The sequence below is a fragment of the Zingiber officinale genome, chromosome 1B (assembly GCF_018446385.1).
Source record: "Zingiber officinale cultivar Zhangliang chromosome 1B, Zo_v1.1, whole genome shotgun sequence".
NCBI classification, from domain to species: domain Eukaryota; kingdom Viridiplantae; phylum Streptophyta; class Magnoliopsida; order Zingiberales; family Zingiberaceae; genus Zingiber; species Zingiber officinale.
In genome coordinates, this window is record NC_055986.1 from 130,972,449 (window position 1) to 130,996,225 (window position 23,777).

General features: G+C 41.4%; 1 protein-coding gene across 1 annotated transcript; it reads right to left on the reverse strand.

The window, feature by feature from the left end:
- Positions 1-4,484: 4,484 nt before the first annotated feature.
- On the reverse strand, positions 4,485-7,583 carry LOC121979514 (VAN3-binding protein-like). The gene is made up of 7 exons (XM_042531509.1): positions 7,222-7,583; positions 6,784-6,897; positions 5,634-6,027; positions 5,310-5,558; positions 5,178-5,227; positions 5,039-5,096; positions 4,485-4,965 (listed from the first exon to the last, which is right to left on the reverse strand). Exons 1-7 carry the CDS (start codon positions 7,498-7,500, stop codon positions 4,757-4,759), a joined length of 1,353 nt encoding a protein of 450 aa, XP_042387443.1. The 5' UTR covers positions 7,501-7,583; the 3' UTR covers positions 4,485-4,756.
- Between the last annotated feature and the right edge of the window lie 16,194 nt (positions 7,584-23,777).

Genomic DNA, 23,777 nt, shown 5'->3' on the forward strand with positions numbered 1-23,777 from the left:
AGCCTCCAATCGATCGGCTGATCGATTGAGGTTTCTGATTTCGTATCATATGTCTGATTTCAGCACTGTTTCGTGCCCAAATCATATATATCAACTCTATGAGCAAAACAAAGCTACTAGACCTATCATTATTCATGGCTAGCTAACTAAAATCATGACAATCAGTAATCTAAGCATAACTATCGCAATTCAAGATACTTAATTAACTAAAAGTGCAGAAAAGTAACACTACAAGAAATACTAAGTTCTTAAATTGCTTGTTTCTCCAAAGATCTTTATTCCAAGTTCCTATCCGCACACATCTTCATTGCATTGTCCTCCAGCCTCCACTAATTCATCTTTCCTTTACCTTTATCTGCAGTATAAGGAAAAGAAGTATCCGTAAGCTTGGAAGCTTAGTAAGAAACCATCTACCTCACAAAACATGCATACGATGCAATTTATGCTTTTAAAACATGTTATTTGAAATATATACTGAACATGTTAGAGCATGGCATGACATACTATCATACAAAACATAGAAATCAAAAGTTGATCGTGGCAATATCTTCTAGTATCAATAAGATAGAACTAAACTGATACAATAGCTAACTAAACTAATATTAAGCTGATACAAATTCTGAACTGTAATCACATAACTAAATTGTGAAGTTTTGAAAAACTATTTATCATAAATAGATAAAAGTACTAATCATGCTGCTGTTGGGCCCGGCAACTGTACTTGCTATGCGCGCATCCCTAACTAAACTCGGGGTTGCAAATCCCGATTCTAGTAGGGTTTACTAGGTTATCTAAACCTAGGGACGACTGTGGGAGCCCAACCCAAGGACAACTGAAGTCCAGTACAGTGCCACTGAAAAGTAAAATACTGATTTGTAGCTAATATACCTTACCTTGCTCTTACTAGGTTATCTGAACCTGGAACTAGGTTATCTGAACCTAGAACTAGGTTATCTGAACCTGGAGGCGACTGTGGGAGCCCACCCATTGGACCATAATCCCATATAAGCTGAAGCAAGGCTAAGTATGCTATAAAATGCTCCTATTGCATTTATCTAAACTATTACAAATGTCTATGTTGCATTTAACTGAGCTAAACATTTTATCAAACATTTGGTGTGCACTAATTCACACCCTATGTGCTGAAAATCTGTATACAACTAAACTAAGGCATAAACTGTGAAAAGAGCTACTTATACTGCATGTGAGGGGTTTCTTACCTCCTGCGCTAGTTTTTCTTACAATCCAATCGCTAGGTTTTCCGGATAAGGGATCTTTTCGACGATCTTCTCGCGTCTTTGCGTTCTTCTCGCGGAGAGGAGCGTCCTCGTACCTTTGATGTTACCAGAAGATACTCCTATGTCCCTAGGGATGTAACCCTAGGTTCTTCCTTGGACTTGGGCGCCGAGAGGTGAGGAAGGGAGAGGGGTCGGCGGGTGAGGGTTTGAGGGAGAGAAACTATCGATCAAAAATAATCCCCCCCCCCACTTAAATCTCCTATTTATATTAAGTGATTAATTTCACCCCAACTCAACCTTAAATATAATTGTTTCCCTCTTCTTTTAGTACACCCCTACTGGGGCCACATGGTTACTAAGTCATCCGTAAGACATAAAGTTCACTAGGTCTCGGGTTCGATTCCCGCTTAAGCTGTTTTACGGTTTTATTTATTTTTACTACTTCTACTACTCCAAAAATTACGTAAAAATATTCTAAAATTCCAGAAAAATCATAGAATATTTCTAAAATTGATTTGAGAATTTTCGGGCGTTACACTCAATTAGTCTAAACTGAATTCATTTGATTATAACTCAATGTGTCTAATTCGGATTAGACTTAACTCTATTATTCATCTCCAAATCAATATGTTCTTTACCCAATAGGCTCTCGTAACATTGACAATGTATCTAAAATCATTATAGATAAAATAAGTAATGAGTGGCATCTAGCAATACATCATTGCTATCTAAGTGACGAGAATGTCGAGATCCGACCTAATCTTTATATGTCTATTATCTTATATGACTTGATCCTTCTATCCAAGATATCTAGATTGATCTATGAGACATAGATTATATCATATCCTTATCAATCTTTGTGTTTCTTGATTCTTAAGTAAATACACTCAATCAAATAAGCTCAATATCTCATATTAACTAATTTGAGCATGGTCATGCATTCTTGTGTCCTACTTAATCAAAGGACCCACAGATATCACTCCCGTCATATGAAAGTGATATCTCTTATCTACATCACTCACATCCCTCTGTATAACTTATCGCATACTCAGTAATCGACTTTATAGTTCACCTTGTTACAGGTAACATTTACTGATACTAAAGTACACAACTCTTTATATAGAGAACCATAGTGACTTCAAGTCTAAGGATTATTTATACCAATAGTCATTATAAGAATATTTATGACATTTGTATAATAATTCATGAAACATTCTCATAACGGGTCAATTCAGTACATATTCTCTAATATATACCCATGTGTCATATCCATGACTCGTGGGATTAAGTCATCAATTGACCTGCATATTAGTGTTAATGTATTAATATTATTCTTGTATATATATATTCATATGACACAGATCTAAAGTAAATAATCATTGTCTTTTATTAATGAAATATGATACAATATATCTTAAGTCAATCAACTCTTGATTAGCTCTTAGGGCTTACACTAACATGTGACAGTAGCATGGAGTAGCAAGGCACCAATGCGAAGACGTAGCAGTAGAAAGGTTCTCGTACCTCGAATATCAATTCTATCTACTCTGCTGACCGAACAACTCTTATAAGGAGCGTTGAGGGCATGCCTCCAACCTCATCTAAGGCGCCTCCAGGTGTAAATCTAATCCCTTAAGCCTCGGTCGCAATAAGTCGTGTGGACTGTAGCTTCTATCCACTTGAAGGTGCCTTCCAGATGCTTAGGTGCCTTTGTACAACTCTGAGGCGCCTCCAATGCACTCCAGGGCGCCTCCTCACCGCGAGAACTTTATCTTCAAAGTTCATTCGCACGAGGACGCCTCTGCGCAGCTCCGAGGTGCCTTCTTGACCCTCCGAGGCATCTAAGACATAGTTTATCCGAGACTTTACTTTATTTTTGCTCCTGTAAAAATCCGTTAGTCTAATAAAAAAATATTTAACCTACAAAACAGAGTTAGCATAATTTAATAAGATTATTAATTAGATCATGTCTTTCCGAGACCGAGATTTAGTCATGGTCTCAGCTTAAATTTCCAAAATGGATCTAAACTGGACTAGCGCCTGAAGTTCCTTATTGAGATTCATCCTCACTGGATCACTTTCTTCCAGTGACTTACTTTATTTACCTTGAAGAATCACTTGACTCTTTTTTGGCCCACTAAAAAAAAGGTAGATCTGCTACCTTAGCGGCCCCCTAGTGCCGGCCCCATGGATATGGAGGGAGGTTCATGCAGGTACACAGGCCATAGGCGCATGGCGGGGTAAACCCCAGGTCGTCAGTTCCTGAGAATCGACCCCTGGCCATTACGCCAGAGATACCATGCGCCCACCGTCTGCGCTACGCCCTAGGGGCCCACTAGGTCTTCCTGCTAATTGTCAGGTTCGCAGACTCAACTGGACTTCGACCAACTATCAGATCTTGCAGACCCAGCTGCACTTCCTGCTATATATCAGGTCCTCCAGATCTATCTGGACTTCCCACCAGCTACTAGGTCCAACAGACCTAGCTAAATTTCAGCCTGGTGTCAAGTCCTTCAAACCCGTTAAGTCATACATACTTGGTAATAAGATTAGATAATACAACATCTAACTTTAATACATTTGTCATTTATCAAAATCTAAATTTGACTATTAATACTAATTGTATCAATATATTCATCCCACCAAATAATTTAAATGGATTGAATTATAATTTTATCAACTTATTGCAAAATAATCTAGGCGCTCGCTCAGATTGGCTCGTGGCGGACTAGCTCACGGATTGAGATTTTTTTTTTTAAAAAAAATAAAAACTAAAATAAAAAAACTCAATAAACTTATAAATTTAATATACTTCATCTAAAATTCAAACTTAAGAAGTTGGTCGTTTAATTTACAAGCCGCCAATTGAAAAAATTTTAATCTGTCAGGATGGCGGGCCAGCGTACCCTAACCCACGCATCTTTGATGAGTTAACGGCCCCGTTTGACCCGTCACCCGTTTAACAGCATCGACCAATATCAACTAATATGAAATAAGTCAAAAGAGTAATACCATTTTTAAGGGTAGTTTAAATATTTACTTTCAGGTCATTTGGATAGCGATTTAATAACTTTCGGTTTTAAAGGGATTTTACACATAGAATTCCCTTTAAAAGAATTACAAAGAAAAACTCATTGGATACGCTTTTCATCATCAAATGCACTGCACTGCACTGCAAGCTATTGAAGGTTTCTAACTATTATCACCCGTGTCACGTTCTCTTTGTGACTTCGAAGCAGCTTCAAATATAAATAAACAAAGGAATTACGTGGGATTCTTTGCTTCTTTAGTGTCGGTCAAAAGCTCCTTCTCACAAATGACACTACAATAATGGCAGACCACAGTTGACTTCATCCACTTAGTAGATTGTAGCAGCAGAAGCTATAATAATCTCACAAACAACAGACAAGAAGAACCAAATGGGCAACACCAACGACCACTTAGCTTGGATAATTATACAATCTTAATTCCCAGCTGGTAGGAATCTACAGGTAGCAATTTGAGTTCATCATTCATGTTCATGAGAGTTGCTTCTTCTCATTGGCGATGTTGAGCAAGCGAGACACACCCCGAGTCCACATCTCGTGCTCCCTCAAGCTCCGGCATTCAAATTCTATGACCCGTTGCTCAGCCGTCCGCAGTCCGAAGTAGCGGCGGAGTTCACCGCCCTCGAGCAAGTGCCGGCCAGGCCAGGCTTGGATGTCCTTGCACACATCCACGATAACATCTGCAGGCCAAAAACAGTTCACTGTGAACCGAACAGAGGAAGATGTATAACTAGAACTGTGTGTGGTGCTCACTTTTCTTCTTCTTGGTGATAGTCGCCGCGACATGCTTGCTCTTCGTCTTAAGCATAACCTGCAGCACGTACGAATGAGATTAACCAACAAGGAATTGGTTGGATTATGAACTACTACCGGCTAAGAATGATCGAATTACTTGACCCATTTTGTTGATGTAAACTGAGACGATCTTCCAATGAAGCGCGCCTGCAATTTGACAAAACTTGCAGATTAGACATGGAGTGTTGGAAATGAAAGCTACAATGGCAGATAAGTGACGAAGGCTGACCTTTCCGTGTCCGTTTGAGGAGCTCAGTCCCTCGCGCAAGGAGCTCTTGGCTACAGAGGCCCAAGAAGTTCTCCTCGAGGACGATCTCATCGCTAAAGCTGCTGTTGTTGCTGTCTACTTCCTTCTCTTGCTTGCGGTGGCGATGGTTGTGGTGGTTAGCAACCCCGCTCTTCTCGACTGGTATCACGGCCGCAATGTTCCAGACCTCCTTCAGCGCTCTCGCCTTCAGCGTAGCTGCGCCCCTCAACGCTGCAGAAGAGCAAGATCCTCCATTGAAATATGTGATCTTTTTTTCAAGGCGCGGTAAGTCTTAGGATACTTCACCAGTCGCAGCGGCGGCCGTTAGAGTGACTACATCGCCTGGAGTCCTGACATTGACGGCGGAGCTCACCACGGACGCCAGTTGCTCGCGCTCTGCCCCCAAGCTCTCGGCGGCCTCGACGCACTGGGCGGCGACGAGTGTAGCCGCGGAGGCCACCGCCATGTCAGTTCTAGCGGCGCGGTCGTCCTTGCTGGAACCAGAGGATGCGGCGGTGGCAGCGGCAATTGCAGCGACGGCCGCGGCCACCCCGGCCACCGAAATTGCAGCGTGGAGTTGCGCACTGTGGGCTCGGGTTTCCTCTTTTTTCTTCTCCTTCCTGTCCTTCAGCCACCTCCCCACTGTCTTGCTTGTGCCTCTGTAAGGTTGGGGCTTGAGCGCGTTGCCGGTAGCGCCATACTGCAAGGATCCATCCAAAATTATTATTCCAAGAATCTTTAGATCACACGAAATGTGCTACCACACAAACAACAAATTATAATTGAAGTGTTAGGTGATGGCGCTTTGGCAACGACGATAAGAATGTAATCTGCACAGTGGTAATCATGGATGATGGATGACAGGAGGCAAACCCTGCGAAGCTGTTCGTTTTAGTCTTTTCCTGAGTGGAGCAGCTTTAACCAGAACAAAGAGCAGACAAACTCTGCAGAGAGGAGCCTAACCTTCCCTGATCTCCAACAAAACTCCAGCACAGGCTCAGCAGAGAGCAAGACAAAAGGAGTTAACAACTTAAAGCAGTAGAACAAGCAGGCAAGCAGTCCAAGTTTATGTTCCCTAATCTACTTTTAACTCAAATAACCCCTGATCAACCAATCAACTTGCTAATTGTGTGCAATTAAGAATGGCACCACGCAAATTGTGTGCAACTCGTGTCAGTCGCGGTTAATGTTTACGCATGGAGTTGGATGTGTCAGTGACCGTATTGGGCAGGGACGAGAACTCTTTCCTCTCGCATTTTTCTCTCGACGCCGGGGCAGAACGCACAGGTTTGGCAACCGGTCATAGACTGCCGGCACTTACTATCTCTGCAGTTTCCGAGGAAATCATTGATTTCTACTTCAAAACATGAACTGGAGTGATGGCAGTCGCAGTAAAAGAGTTATAACTAAGTCAACAATTTCTGAAGAAAGGGAGAGAGAGAGAATGAGGGTCGACCTTGACGTCGTCCGTGTCGGAGGGGGAGACGGGAGGGCTATCAGAAAGCGATCCACCGCCGTTCAGAGGCCCGCTGCTGTGGGATAGTCGACCTGACGTGAGAGGCGACACTTCCTGCCAGGGAAACAAAAATACAGGAGATAAAAGAGCAGAATCAAAGCTTGGACTTCAGCCAAGAGGTGGAACAAATCCACTCTTTCGAGTTCGAGAATGAGACATTAAGAATTAAAAAAAATATACATATCAACAATCAAGAAATTAGACGAAAAATCGAAGAAATGTTTTGAAAACAATTCCAATTTGATTGACAGACAATGAGCTGCGACTCAAAACATCCGAATTCCGGAAAGCAAGCGACAAACCGAACGGAAAAAAAAGGAGTACGGACCGAGTTCGGCGACATTGGACATCAGGGGACGAAAAGACGGGGAAACTCACCGACTGCGACATGATCCGCTCCATGACGAGCTGCGAGGTAGCGGAGGAAGCGAAGGAAGCGAAGGAGAAAGGGTTCCCTGTGACGGCCGCCGCAGGAGCGCCACCATCGTCCACCTCCCCTGCAGCGTCCTCGGGGATCGTGAGGGTCGGCAGGAGGGGAGCCGGCGCCGGGGGAGCTGGCCCAAGGGCCTTGGAGACCTCAAGCGAGGAGGCGCTCCACGAGCTGGACAGGAACTCCATAGGAAGCTCCGGCAGCCTGGGATCGCCAGCTTCTTCCATGGCGGCAGTGAGGGCGAGTGGAGGAGCTGCCAGTGCCGGCGATCAGGCAGTTGCAGGAGCGTGGCCTGTTTTCAAAGATCCAGTCTTTCGGAGGAGCGCTTTTATAGAAAAAAAAACAAAAGGAGAACAAGCGTTTTAATTTTTATTTAGGTTCTAAAGAAATGTAATAATAATAATAATATCTAATGAAAATGTGTAAAATGTCATGATGGAGGCTAGAAATTATGTAATTATTAGAAGAATATTAAATCGTATATTAAATAAAGATATAGTGCAGAAGGAATGAATAGAGTGTGATAATTGAAGAGAGAATGAAGGGGAAGCAACCCACCACAGCACACTAGTTGCTTTGATTGTCCTATGAATTGATTCTTTAGCGCTGATTAGAATTCCGATGCCTCAACCGCAGCATTAAAATTGACTAGAATTGGTCCACTCAAGACAAAAACAAGACAAGGATCACGTTCGAGGAATGCCATCGGCTATCACAAAACGGGTCCAGCTCATCTGTCTCAACAATTGTGTCAAATTGGTGCGTGCGCACATTGGTGCGTGTTGCAAGCTCAATGTGTGGCGCCATGCATCCTTCCAGGCCTCCACTGGTCGTGCGTTTGTCATCCACCGCTCACCTTGCTGCCGATCAAACATCGTGTGGGAGCACTCATTGTGCTCCAGGCACATTCGGACATTTCATCGTGTGTGAGTTTTTTGCTTTTCTTTGAAAAATCTCTTGATGGCACCTCCCTTTTCTAGGAAAGGAGGGAATCCATTGAAATTCGAGGGGGCACTGGATGATGGCGACGAGCCACAGCAATTCAGTATGGAAACAGTTCGGAGTCAGAAGGTCAGGCTTTTTCTTACCTCGGCTCGTATGTGTACCGCCTCTGTCATGATTTGCTGATCCTCATGTCTCCAACCCCGGTATTCTCACTTGCAAGCCACGGGTGTCAGGTGGCCATCATTCCTTGCTGCTCCAGAAAAATGTCCAGAATATATTATTGTTCTGATTCGTGAAACATAATCAAATAGCAACAGTAAGGCCAATAAAGTATCAGTATCGGTAGTTTCGATGCTGACATAAAAAAAACTAGTAGTATCTCCGTCGAGATCTCTGGAGTCCCACTGGCAATACATTTATCAAACTGTGTATTAATAAATAAGTTGCCTATCTAGATAATAACCATCAAAGGGAACTCTCTCTTACATCCTTAGCCTTTGTTTACTCCAACTGTCACTCCAATCCTTGCTCCTCTTGTCCTCACTGCATGTCAATGTCACTTCCATCGTGCTACTAGATTGTGTGTACTGATTTTGAATGGATCCAATTTTAGAGAAAAAACGATCAGGGAAAGGAATTGAAATTCCACTTTATAGTATTTTCGTCAGTGTAAATACAGAACTATAAATTAAAACTCCTCGCTACAGGGGATTTTCCAGGAGTAAATGGGGCCTTAAAGCAGAGATCTCTTATATGTTTAGACAGTGGGTGATTGGTCAAAAGAGATTGGGGAGACAAAAGTATCTGGTGATCATGATGGACCTGGTATAGGTAGGTCCTGTTTGACTTCTAAATTATATGCCGAGCAAAAAAAAGAATCACAGGCTCCACTTGTGTACAAAACACAGAATGTTGCAACAGGATCGCGACTGTCTTATCTGTTGGCTGGAGCCATCAAATCGTGGTCAATTCTTTAATGATGCCAAGGTATTTCGCTCGCAGCACAAGGGATGCTTCAACGAGCATAGTTAAAAAGAATGATCGAGATAAATTCTGACTATCTGATGAATAGTTGTAAAACTCTTACTTATGGATGGATGAACAAGAGCTTGAAAAAAAAAATTGGAGATCTCAGTCAGGTGGTCCATTTAGGATGACAAAAGCATTTCAATACAGTGTTATCATATGCTAAAATAAAGTGCAAATTTAAATAAATCCTCCATGACAGCAAGTTATATTCCCAAATTCCTTGGAAGCAAAATCCATAAGAGTTTTTTATTATTATCAACTTGAGATTGAAACCTAAAGTCAATGACAGCTCGACCCAGTTTAATTGAGAGTGCTTTCAGCTGCTTTTTAACTCAACCTGATTACTGCTAGAAGAATGTGTTATATGATTATATCAAACTATTGTATATTGAATACTATAGTTCAATGCATTCCCACATACTAGAGTTTTCAAATACTGTATAAAAGAATATCTCAAATTTATAATAGTATAACTTCGGGATTAGTGCCCCTATACTATAAGATTATTCGTGGAGAGCTTAAAAACTTTATGTCCTGGATGAGAAATATAACGATGTAAGCTTGAAGAGCGACTAGCACCCCCAAGTTGAAGCAGACCTGTACTTGTATGATAACAGCACAAAAGCAGAACAAATAAGATGGAATTTATACGAAGCAATCATCATATGCACAGAAAAGACGATTAATAGTGACTCAAATCCATGCTAAAGTTGTGGAGAACAAAGAATCTAATAAAAGAAGAAAAGAAAAAGGGCAAACCAGTGCGGCATCGGAAGCTGCGACTGGAACAATGATCATGGCGAGATCCCATCAAGATCAAAAGTGGCCAGGTTCTGAGTCTCGGTTGCGCTTTACTCTCTTTCACTCTTTTACCTTTTCAGAGTGTTGAAGACCGATTTGATCCGATCCTAAAAATAACGAGAAAGGAATGGCCTTTATTACAACAAAAACATATTACTAAGTATATTGTGAATATTAATTTAAAATATTTGTAATTTGGAAGATTGCAACAGCTAAGATATTCATATACTGAGTTACCCACATGATTGAAAACTCTATATGGTTGCTGCATGCTGGCTTGCCACCGATTAGAACTCCCACTAAAACCTTGTAATAACATTTTCATTTTTCTCCTTGAGGAAAAAAGGGAAAAACACTACCGGTTCACTGCCATGTATTTGACTGTCACATTAATTCGGGGACAATTACATTCCTAAGCAAACAGTAATTAGAGTAATAACAGGTAAAATGAACGTAAGAGTAATATACACACACAAGATAAAACATTGTGTTAAAAGTTAACAATTACTCAGATTATCCAAGTCAAAAAATTATCCAGGGAGAATTAAAAAGTTATCAGCAAAATTATCCACCTTAAATAGTGTATTCTACTATTCTCATGTATTTTATTGACATCTACATTTATTATTTTGTTTTATATAAATTCATCAAGTCCCGACCCTTTGCCGACCAACAGCTCTTGTCATCCATCATCCACCCACAGCAATGTTTTTTTTTTTAAATAAATAAATCTACAATCAATTAATGCACTATAAAATGATAATAATGTTGCAATAATTTTAAAACTATCTTAACTATGAGAATAATTTTTTAATATAATATCAACTTATGACATGCATACCGTGCGACGAACATCATTACAAGACAAAAACTGAATGAAATTGTTGCAATAGACTCGTTGATTAAAATTTTGGTGATGCAATTAAACAAGTGTTCATGAAGCAACAAGACCACAACAAAGGATCACATCACGGTCATGTGATCCTGTCCAACCACACTGATCTGTGAACCAGCTCTCCCAATTCAACATAAACAGCTGATAGCAATCAGTCACAGATGGCCCATCATTCTGGACATCAATTCATCTCCATTAAGAACGTTAATGCTAGCTACCGAAAGAAGGAGATGGCGTCCAGTAAACCAAGAGTAGGGCCGAGTGCCATGTAAAAGCTTCAAGATAGGATAAAAAAGCAGCAGCAGGACATGGGAAGAAAAGGAGAAAGAAGAAAGCAAAGCAAGCACGAAGCAGCAGCAGATGTCACTGATCAAGCTATGCCATTTGAAAGTTTCCACCGCCCTTTGAATACGCCGTCACAAACACCGATAAAGCAAAAGGGTGGAAGAAAAAGGAGCGGAGAGGACTGAACAAAGAAGAGAGACAAATAACAAGGCAGCTATTGGTCTGCAGTAATGACGCAAGGGCGTAGATCCCGTCAAGAATATAGAACGGAGTGGTAAATGGGAATTCAAATACAGTGATGGGCATCGGGTCACAATCCTCTTCACGAAGGACGTACCCACCGCACAGTTAGGATTCTTGATGCTGGACAGGATAGAGTAATATTGAGGAGACCAGAAAAGGAATCTTTAAAATAAAACTTTTCATTAAAATTAAATGTTCAGCTACGTGTAAATAAAATTCTTATACATAGATCACAACCTAAAATCTAAACAAGCAAAAAATTTCAATTAATAAATTTTAATTTCAATTTTATAGAAAAAGAATAGATCTTTTATCCCAAAAAAAATTACAATTAATAAATTTTAATTTCAATCTACAAAAGAAATAAATTTTCATAAAAAAAATAATTAACTCAATGATCTTAAACAAATCCTCTCTAATAAATATACGAAAATTATACTAAATACTTATTCCTGTCAGGAAGTTGAGAAGACGAATTTGCCGGAATGATGTGTCTGGAATGTTGACACACAGGCCGCAGGTCGGCACACGACACACAGGCCGGATAATACCAATAACTCACAAGCATAATAACGAAGCGAAAAGTGAAACACGTCGGCTCCATGGCTGGGACCACATCGGCTCGCAAGCCGAACATCATCTCGACTCGCAGGTCGAAATATACGAACCTGAGCACTCAAGCGATGGCTACCCGGAGGGTGACGGCGACCGCTAGAGGTGGCAGCGGCTGTCGCCGGAGGCGACACCCGCTATAAGCGTCGGCGGCAACCGCGGGAGGCACCGACGCACCCGCTAGAAGAAGTGTCAACGCCCGCTGGGGGCGCCCGCGATGGCATCCGTAGCCACCGGAGGAGGCGGTGGTGGTGGTGATGGCTGGACGAGGCGTCGGCACCCGCTGGGGGTCGCAGATCCTGTCGAAGGCTGGCGCCGGCTGGAGGCGGTAGCGGCCGTGGGAGAAGGCGGCAGCGTTGGCGAGGGGCTAGCGTAGCCAGCGATGGGGGCAGCCCAAGTAGCATCCTCCTCTACTAGACATGCTGGAGGCGGAGAGAATCATGAGGAGGGGAGGAGATGGCGTCGAGGAGAAGGAAAGGGATGGCCCAGAGGCGGTCGTCGCCGACGGATCTCCCCGATGACAGTGGCGAAGGAAGAAGAAGACCCTCTTCGGGTCATGGAGGTGGCGGCGGAAAACCCATGCACCAAACTCCTGGTGGTGGCGCTGGAATGAAGAGGTTGGAGGAGAGGAGATAGAGGAGAGGACGGGAGTGCCTACTGCTTCGTCGACGCCGATGAAGGGCGTGAGAGGGTGATGGCCCCTCCTTGGCTGGCGGCGAAAGAATTGGCCTCCTTTTTCCCCCGCGTGAATAGTGTTCCTTATGAACACTAAAACCCTTATTGTGTCAAAAGACGTAACTGCCCCCTTCCTTCTCCCTAATTCCTCCTGTGCCCTAACCTACATCCGGATCACAAGTCTCCCCTTCAAGTCTAGTCGAAGGAGGCGTGAGTCCGACTGACTGGACAGTCTATTCACCAAAGCTGAATCACTCTCGGTAACAGAGTCAAATCTTTAAACCCCTCGTATAATGACACGTCAACAATCGCTATAGTAATGGGGTCGCATGAGATGGTAACGACATCGAGCGAACTACGAGAAATAATACCAAGTCGATAATCGAGCCGACGCTGACCAAATGGCAAAACGGTAAGCGAGCGACGAGTATAATGATAATAGACCGAGCGACATGTGCGACAACGAGTAGACCGAGCAGACGAGCGATGCTGAGTGTGCGACTACGAAGATGCCGACCGGGCGATCGGAAGGATTTTGATCGGGTAGATAGACGCCGGGCGGACGATGTCGGGCGTGCGATTGCGAAGATGTCGACCGGGCGATCGGAAGGATGTCGATCGAATAGATAGACGTCGGGCGGACGATGCCGGGCGCACGACTACGAAGATGTCGACCGGGCGATCGGAAGGATGTCGATCGGGTGATCTCGAAATGCAGACAGGGTGATCGTAAAATGCAGACCGGGCGACCACAAGGGTGCTAAATGAGCGACCCGGAGAGTGCTGACCGGACGATCGTAAAATGCCGACTAGACCATCTGGAGAATGTCGATCGTTTAACCGAGTTGTTCAAACGTGTGGCCGAGCGATTGACCGAGCGATACCGGTCGGACGGCTATGAGACCGCTGACCGAGCAACCCCGAGAAAGGTCAACGGGCAATCGTAAAATGCTAGCCCGACAATCGAGTAGCGCTGAGTGGGCGATGTCGAACAGGCGCATGCGTTGAGTGGGCGATGCCAAACGAGCGCATCACATGTAAACTGAACTGGAGTGTAGCCCGTGAGCCGGAAGCGCATGGAAGCGAAAGTCATAAGCCGAATGGGCGCAGGGCTTATGAGATATCCTGGTCCGACACCAGTGGAGATACTCTTGTCCATGACCATCGGCGATAGCTCGACCCCGAATGGGGGAGATAAGATGCTCCGATATGCTCCATGACCCGTGAAGACCTCTCGACCTCGAACGGGGGAGATATGGGATCCGATGAGCTGGTCCGAGATCAGTGAAGATCACTCAACTACGAATGGGGGAGATAAGGAAATATGAATTTACGATCCAATATGTGACGATCGCTCGACCCCGAATGGGGGTGATAGAAGATCCAATAAGACTGGTCCGAGACCAATGACGACCGCTCGACCCCGAATAGGGGGAGATAAGGAAATATGAATTTACGGTCCGATATGTGACGATCGCTCGACCCCGAATAGGGGAGATAAGGAAATATGAATTTACGGTCCGATATGTGACGATCGCTCGACCCTGAATGGGGGAAATAGAAGATCCGATGGTGACAATCGCTCGACCCCGAATGAGGGAGATAGAAGATTCGCTAAGATTGGTCTGAGACTAGTGACGACCGCTCGACCCCGAACGGGGGAAATAGATGCTCTGATAAGCTAGTCTGAGACCAGTGAAGACCACTCCACCCCAAACGGGGGAAATAGATGCTCTGATAAGCTGGTCCGAGATCAGTGAAGACCACTCGACCCCAAATGGGGGAGATAGTGTTGGATCGTGACACACGTGAGAGGGGGGGGTGAATCACGTGGTTTTGAAAAACACTTCTTCTCGATTTTTAAAACACGAGTGTACGCAGCGGAAAGTAAATACGAAAAGCAACACCAAAAATAACACAGGCGATTTTTACTTGGTTTGGAGCCTTCGGCGACTCCTACTCCAAAGCCCAGGTCCCGCGGACCTATCGATGGGCAATCCACTAAAAACATCTTTCGATACCCCCAGAAGAGAGAATCGAGTACAATAAGAATGAAGCCAAGTGCAACACACTACACTTGCCTTTTATAATAATTAAGTACAATAAAGGAAATTTTACCAACACTTTTAAGGATCAGAAGATGAAGCAATTTGTGTTGATGTCTGTCTACCGAGCGCGATCGGAACTCCTCGGAGCAGTCGTCGAGCGCAGCAGCTTCGTAGCAGGAGCCCAAAGCAGTCGGAAAGTCGTTTGGATACGTTGAAGCACGTATAAGGGTTCTGTTAGAATGTATACTAAAAGCCTAGCTTTTGGTATAAAACATTTATCTAGAAATAAGAATCACATTGGTCAAATGTCTACATTTGTGATAAATGTAGTTGTTCAATTAATTTATATTGTAGATAACATGGTATGTGGTGTCACACACAGAAGATCATGTTATCAGTACCTTATAAATTATAAACAGTAGCTCACGACCATGATGGAAAGAACAAACCATTGGAAGGTCGTAGTGTAATTAGGTGTTAGTTTATCTTAACTATATAATTACACTAGTACACTAAGAGTGTATTGAGTAGGACCATTAGAGGTCGTTTCTTTTATACTGACTTTATAAAGGAACAAAGACCTCAGTTATTATGGAAGTGTGTGCTCTTAATCCTAATATAATAACAAGCACATATATTTGATATTTATTTCTTTAATTTATCAATGGGTGAGATTTAGTTCGATGAATCAATAAGCCCGATAAGTTGGGAAATGATATCACTTATAGTGTGTGTTGTTGATTTTAGAAGGAAACTGTGTCCTAGTAATCTAGGTTGAGAATGTCCCCAAGAGGAGCTCATAAGGATTGTCATGTTAAACCCTGCAGGTGGACTTAAGTCCGACATGATGATGAAGTTGAGTGGTACTAGTCTTGGAGCTAGATATTAATTAAGTAAGTTGTCAGTAACTTACTTAATTAGTGGACATTTGTTATCTTAAACACAGGGAGACTAACACACTCATGATAAGAAGGAGCCCAAAATGTAATTTGGGATTGGTGCGGTAGTTCAATAATAGTTCTCTAGAGGAATGAATTATTATTGATAAAATTAAGTTGTGTGTTCGGGGCAAGCACGGGATGCTTAATTTTATCAGGAGACCAAAACCAATTCCTCCTCTCGGTCCCTATCGTAGCCTCTAGTATATAGAGATTTATACCCACCGCATACCCACCTTCTTACCCATCCAATGGGGCCGGCCAAGCTAGCTTGGAACCCAAGCTAGGGCCGGCCAAGACCAAGTGGATGAGCCAAGTTGGTGGCCGGCTTGGGTCCCAAGCTTAGGTGGCCGACCACTAGAATATTAAAAGAAGAATTTTTATTAAAATTATTTCTTATGTGGATATCATGATTTTAAAAGAGAGTTTAAAAATTAAAATTTCCTTTTATAGCTTTCTACAAAAGATTAAGAGAAGAGATTAATCTCTTTCCTTATTTGTAGTTTAAAAGGATGGTTTTAATTTTTGGTAAAAACTTTCCTAATTTGTAAATTATCTACATGTTTAAAAAAGAGTTTAAAATTTGAAATCTTTCCTTATTTGTTGATTAAAGGAGGATTTTAAATTTTAAGAAAACTTTCCTTTTTAACCATGTTCATGATTTAAAGAGAGTTTAAAAATTAAATATTCTCTTTTATAAGTTTCTACAAGAGATTAAGAAAAGATTTGATATCTTTCCTTATTTGTAGATTAAAAGAGATTTTAATTTTTAGAGATAACTTTCTTTTTATCCACATGTTTAAAAGAAAGATTTTAATTTATAAAATTTCCTTTTTATTAACCAATCATGAAGGGATGGAAATTATTGGAGAAATTTTTTATAAATCTCTAGAGACAAATTAGGAAGTTTTAATTAATTATAACTCTCCTTGTTTGTAGCTTTAATATGACCGGCCATATGAATTGATGAGAAGAAAATTATTTTTAATTAAATAAATTTTATTTTTCAATGGCAAAAGAATTAAGAAGTTTTTTATTAAATTTTCCTTATTTGCCAAGACCAAGGATTATAAAAGAGGGGGTAGAGGAGGCTTTATTGAAAAGAACTCTATTCTATTATTCCTCTCTTTTCTCCTTGGGTGTGGCCGGCCCTTTCTTTCCTCTCCTCTCCTTTGTGTGGCCGAAACCTTCTCATGGTGGAGATAGCTTTGGTGGCCGGATCTAAGAAGGAGATGAAGGAGAGAAAAGAAGCCTCTTTTCTAGCATCCCTTGGAGCATGGTGGTAGTGGCCGAACCTCTTCATCCTAGGAGAAGTTTTGATGGCCGAAACTTGTAAGGAAGAAGAAGGTGCTTGGTGGTTCTCATCTCGGAAGATCGTTGCCCACACAACGTCCGAGGTTAGAAGAGGAATACGGTAGAAGATCAAGAGGTTTTCTAAAAGGTATAACTAGTAATTTTTCTTTCCGCATCATATTAGTTATTTTTGGAAATAATACTAAATACAAGAGGCATACGATTCTAGTGTTTCGAATTTGTTTTTGATATAGTGTTCTTTTGTTTTTCTTTTCCTTATGATTTGATTGTTCTTTTCGGTTGAGCTAAAGTTATTTTAGGAAATTAAATATTAGCTTTCCTTAAAAGGTTTGTCTAGTCGGTGGTGGTTGCTCCCATATCCAAGAAGGTCATGTGCCTCGCCACGTCACTACTGGGAACCAATTTTGGAAATTAATATTTAATAAAATTAATAACTTAGGTGATTTGGATCAAACGTATTAAGTTCCGCAGGAGATCCAAGTCAAAACCTAAAAGAACAAATAGATTAAGTTTTGGATCAAACGTGTTAAGTTTCACAGGCGATCCAAAATTTAATTTAAAAGAACACATGGTAGCTAGGAAAAGGTTCGGACCTTTGTAAAAAATTTTTGTACAGTGGAACCTCTAGGTTTTCCGAGTAGCAACCAACAGGTTCTATATTTGAAGCTTGCTCAACCCCTCCTTTTATAGCCCTTTGGAGGAGTCTCCAGAGCTTATCAGATCCCAAAAATTCGGATAAGATGAGGAGAGTTCGAATCTGGCTGATCCCAGGCGCGTCCAACTACTTGTTTGACACAGTAATCTTCTGAGGACTATAACTTTTGACTCCGAACTCAGAATCAAGCTCTGTTAGTTGCTACGTGTGCAGAATTCGAAGGTCTACATTTGTATCTACAATAAAGAGTTATAAAAATATATGCATAAACAGTTTATATAGATTTATGATTTAGGTCCTGTCTTCCCGAGACCAGAACCTAGTCAGAGTCTCAATTTAGGGATCCAAAATGGACCTAAGCTGGACCGACGCCTACTGTCCCTTAACTTGGACGCATCTTCACAGTCACTCTCCTCCAGTGACTTACCTTTACTTACCTGCCAGACGTTCGGTCAGCGTTCGACCCGTCTGAACTTCTCGCCAGCTATCCGATCAGCCCATCGACCTAGCTGGACTTCGTGTCAAACGTCCGGTCAGCCCGTCGACCCGTTTGGACTTCTCGCCAGCTATTCGATCAGCCCGTTAACCTAGCTAGACTTCGTGCCAAACGTCCAGTTAGCCCGTCGATCCATTTGGACTTCGTGCCAGTTATCCGGTCGACCTGTTAACCTAGCTGGGTTTCGTACCAGACATCCGGTCAGCCCGTCGACCTGTCTAGGCTTCTCCTGCACACTCGGTCAGAGTGTTAGATTAACAACAAAACTAATTTAACCTATTTTGTCATTTATCAAAACCTGGGTTAGACCGTTAGTGCTAACTGCACCAACAGATAGATGCTCTGATAAGCTGGCCCGAGACCAATGAAGACCACTCGACCCCGAACATGGAAAATAGATGCTCTGATAAGCTGGTCGGTGAAGACACGGGTTTAACATCGCCGCTTGACAGTCTTCACATAGGTTTATCGCCGCTCGACTCTGGGGTTTAACGTCGCCGCTCGACGATCTTCTAAGGCGGGGGTTTATAGTCGCTCGTTCGACTCTGGGGTTTAACGTCGCCGCTCGACGGTTTTCAAGGCGGGGTTTTATAGTCGCCGCTTCGACTCTGGGGTTTAACGTTGCCGCTCGATGGTCTTCAAGGCGGGATTTTTATAGTCGCCGCTTCGACTCTGGGTTTAACATCGCCGCTCGACGGGCTTTAAGGCGGGGTTTTATAGTCGCCGCTTCGACTCTATGGTTTAACGTCGCCGCTTAACGGATCTTCAAGGCGGGGTTTTTATAGTCGCCGCTTCGACTCTGGGGGTTAACGTCGTCGCTCGACGATCTTCGAGGCGGGGTTTCTGTAGTCGCCACTTCGACTCTCGGATTTAACGTCGCCGCTCGACAGGCTCTAATATGATATAAAACCCGACCGATCGACACAGTGTCTTCGACAAGAAGTCTGTGACTCAAATATGATATAAACCTGGCCGATTGGCACGGGGTCTTCGACAACGAGCTTGTGGCTCAAATATGATATAAACCCGGTCGATCGACATGGGGTCTTCGACAATGAGCTTGTGGCTCAAATATGATATAAACTCGGCCGATCAGCGCGGGGTATTCGATAATAAGCATGTGGCTCAAATATAATATAGACCCGGCCGATCAGCATGGGGTCTTCGACAATGAGCCTGTGGCTCTAATATGATATAAACTCGGTCGATCGGCACGGGAGTCTTTGCAAATATAATCCCGGCTGATCGGCTCGGGAGTCTTCGCAAATATAATCCCGACCGATCGGCGCGGGAGTCTTCGCAAATATAATCTCGGTCGATCGCCTCGGGAGTCTTCGCAAATATAATCCCGACCGATCGGCTCAGGAGTCTTCGCAAATACAATCCCGGCCGATCGGCACGGAAGTCTTCGAGATCGAGCTTGTGGCTCTAATATAGGACAAGGCCGGTCGATCAGCATGGGAGTATTCAACCGGAGAACTATGACAGATCCAATGACCGAAAGAGAAAATATAACGGAAAAACTGACCTGCCGTCCAACGGAGGATCTGACTCAATTCCTCGACTCCCGAATATCCATGGAGTGAGGAGAATATGATATACTCGTCGAAATCCAACAAGGTCATGAGTATGGTAGAATTTTTCGGCGTCGTCCATCTTCATGTTCCAGATCAGATGAATTCCCACAGACAACGCCAAATATGTTCCTGTCGGGAAGCTGAGAAGATGAACCTGTCGGAATGACGTATCTAAAATGTTGACCGCAACTCCATGACCCGGATGGTGAACTATCCTCTGTGTTGACCAAGTCATCGGAAGACCTCCAGTCAACACTACTTGCAGCCAACGACCGGATCGCCCCGATCTCTAGTACCCCGATGCTCGAAGCGGGTCCCACGAATATATAAGTAGCCGAATAGTGATAGCACAACTAAATGAATACAAAACGAGTATAGTGACGTACCCTGCCCCCCGGGGGCGCCCTCAAATGGGTCAGCGAGCTAGTCGCGATGCTGGTCGAGTCGTCGCGGTCCGGACGAGTAGATGGATGTGAGTTAACTAAGGAGCTTGATCTGAGGGTGGCGACGTGAAATCCGGTGCATCAAAGATCTAAAAAGACGACGCGTAGGCCGAGTATGATAGCGGCTTGTAGGCCGGCACACGGCACACAGGTCGGATAATACCAATAACTCACAAGCATAATAACGGTGCGAATAGAGAAACACGTCGGCTCCATGGCCGGGACCACATTATCGGTAATAAATATATCATAAATAATAAAAAGATCATGAAAAAGATTTAAATGGTTAAATTTAAGGATAAAATTTGACAGTTACAGTTTGATCGGTAATAAATATAAGATTTTAAATTCTGACTAAAGAAAATCTAATTCCAAATTTTGAATGAGTTGGACATGCATCAATTATGCAATGACAATGAGGGATGGAGAGACAGATTAAAAATGCTGTGTTCAACTGTTCATTCCAGACCGATAATGCTGGAACTAGTGTGAAAAGATTCTACAAGTCAGAGGAAAAAAAATTAACAAAATATGCACCAATTTAATATTTATAAAATATCATATTTTTTTTATAAAGTGTGATGACAAATTACGTGCAAAACCATCAACAAACCCTTCCATCGTTGAAATCGTGAAGAAACCCATACTCAACCAACCATCGTTCTTTCTCAGATTGAAGTCCTATTCTCTCTCTCTCTCTCTCTCTCTCTCTCTCTCTCTCTGAAGGTATTTGCTTCCTTTGTGCTGGTTTTGTTATCCGCCCCTACTGCCAAAAGTGCATATAAAAAGGTTAAGCCATAAAAGCCACAACTGAAGTTTCCTTCTGTTGAATCCGTTCTTCCCATCTCATTTGTTGTTTTTTCTACCAGTGATTTGACGTCACTATGCAAACTTTGCAGTTCAAGAGCTTGATCATTTGAGGTACATTGTAGTAGGCAGCGCCAGAGTGTCGTTTTGTTATTGGAGCAATGTACAAGTCACCGAAGCTAAGATGTCAAGATGTTTATCCTAGACGACTTCGATAATCTAAAACTCTAAATTGAGTTATCAAGTCACCATTGAGTCAAGAATACTTCAATCCTTAATAATCAATTGTTTTTTTTATAGCTATCAACATGATTTGCTTATAGCATCTTGACAAATTTAGGGGGCGTTTGGTTCTTTGTTAAGAATAGTAATCAGAATGGGAATCATTGTATTGTGGAATGAGAATAGGTATGAGCATGGATATCACTTTTAAAAATAATATTTGGTTAGTTGCATATTTTCTATCGGAATAAATCAAAATTTCCTTTTTTACCCTTAAAAAAATAAGAGAAAAAATTAGATATGAGAGAAAGATGAATGTGAGAGAAAAATATGATGAAAGAAAATGATGAGAGAGAAAGTATGATGAGAGAGAAAGTGTGATGAGAAAGAATGAAAAGAGAGAAAGTGTGATGTGAAAGAATGAAGAGAGAGGAAGTGTGACGAGAGAAAATGAGAAAAGAGAGTATGATAGGAGAGAACATGATGAGAGAAGATGAGAGAGAAAATATGATGTGAGAGAAAGTACGATGGGAGAGGATGAAGAGAGAAAAAATGTAATGAGAAAAAATGAGGAGAGAGAGTGTGATGAGAGAGATTGAGGAGAGAGAAAGTATGGTGAGAGATAAAGTATGAAGAGAGAGAAAGTGTGATGAAAACAAGAGAACATTGCGTGTGATGTGAGAGATTGAGGAGAGAGAAAATATGATGAGAGAGAAAGTGTGTTGAGGAAAAAAAGGAGGGAGTGTGACAAGAGATATTGAGGAGAGAGAAAGTGTGATGAGAGCGAAAGTGTAATGAGAAAAAAAAAAAAAAAAAAAGGGAGTGTGATGGAAGAGATTGAGGAAAGAGAAAATATGATGAGAAAAAAGAAGGAAGAGAGTATGATAGAAGAGATTGAGGAGAGAGAAAATATGATGAGAGAGATAATGTAATGATAAAAAAAAGGAAAGAGAGTGTGATAGGAGAGAGAAAGTATGTGATAAAATGATGAGAGAGAAAATATGATGAGAACAAGGAGAGAGAAGTGTTATGAAAGAAAAAATAAATAAATAAATATATTTTGATATTTAATATTAAGGGAGAAAATTTTAGTTTTAGCTCAAGGGTATTTTTGGAATAAGGGAATATTTTGATTGATGAAAATAGGGTAATGGCTCATTGAAGAGGAGATACATGGGAATGAGTTATTACCCAATTTCAAGAATTCATTCCCTTATTTGCATTCCTATTCCTATAATCAAACATTAACAATGACAATCAATGATTCTCATTCCCATTCCCCACTCTTATTCCCCTAAACCAAACGCCCCCTTAGATTATTTACATTGACCATGATGTCACTATTAAGTCCCACATGCAGGACGTATTAGAATTTTAAATTGGAGGTTGACATACTAAGTAATAAAAATAATTATTATATTTTATATTGGATCATCCTTTCTTTAGAAAATCTATAAAAACTTTATTCAAAAATATGACTATAACTAATAAACCAATTTAAATCTATGCAAATCTATGCAGATAAAAAAAGATTTTTGAATCATCAAACAAAATGCATCTCCAAAAGTTACCCAGAATTGTAAGGGTAATCTATATACCTTTTCTCATAATATGTATGATATGGTACATGCAGGGCCGACCTTGAGACATGTTGCCGGGAGCGACGGCCAAGGGTCCTCAAATTTTTGGGGGCCCTGAATTTGACATACATATATAATATATATTATATATAATTAGATTGTTTTAATAAAACTCCCCCCAAAAATTATTGGAATATTTTAATAAAGGTCCAAGAAAAAAAGAAGATAAATGATCATTTTTTTCTCTTTCCAAGATTTTATTGTTTGTACAACTCTTTCTTCGTTAATTTGTTTATAGAAGTCATAAGACTCCAAAAAGTAAAGTATGAATCATGAACGTTAATTTTCTCCTTTCTTCTCCTTTGAATCTCTTCTAATTAAATTAGAAAAGTTTATTCTCCAATTGAAATTTTAGTTTCATCAATATCATCATTGATCAATATATAGACTTACAACGTAAGTTCCCTACTTATCTATATTTTTTTTTCTTATTGTCAATATTCAATATTGATTTTTCATATTGTATTGAAGCCAATATTTTATAAATTTTCTTACATATTTAAAAGACTTAAAATAAATCATCTCAATTTTAATTATCATAGAATAGATTATATCGATTGCTTCAAGCATAAACCAAGCTTTATTGTTCTTCAGCTATTATTTCCACTACTTGTGTTTATTTCATTATCAGCTTTATTGTTGGTTTTGTGTGTTTTATTTTTACACTTGAAATTGGTAGTACAAACATGTTTTCAAAGAAATATTAACCTTGGAGTCAAAAAAGAAACAAAAGATAAAGAGTGGAACAGATTATTAAAACTCACAAAGATATTCTTTGTAAGTTTTTTAAAGCTAACTCTTCAATTGAAGATTTAATTGATAAATTACAAGAAAAAAATTAAGAAGAACTAAATGATTATACAACAAATGAACAGCAAT

What these genes read in the sequence shown, in the direction of transcription:
- LOC121979514 (XM_042531509.1), bottom strand. Translation starts at nt 7,500, where the DNA reads ATGGAAGAAGCTGGCGATCCCAGGCTGCCGGAGCTTCCTATGGAGTTC. An exon ending in AGCGGATCATGTCGCAGTCG is followed by an intron (nt 6,898 to 7,221) that starts GTGAGTTTCCCC and finishes TTTCCCTGGCAG; the next exon opens with GAAGTGTCGCCTCTCACGTC. An exon ending in AACGGCCGCCGCTGCGACTG is followed by an intron (nt 5,559 to 5,633) that starts GTGAAGTATCCT and finishes GCTCTTCTGCAG; the next exon opens with CGTTGAGGGGCGCAGCTACG.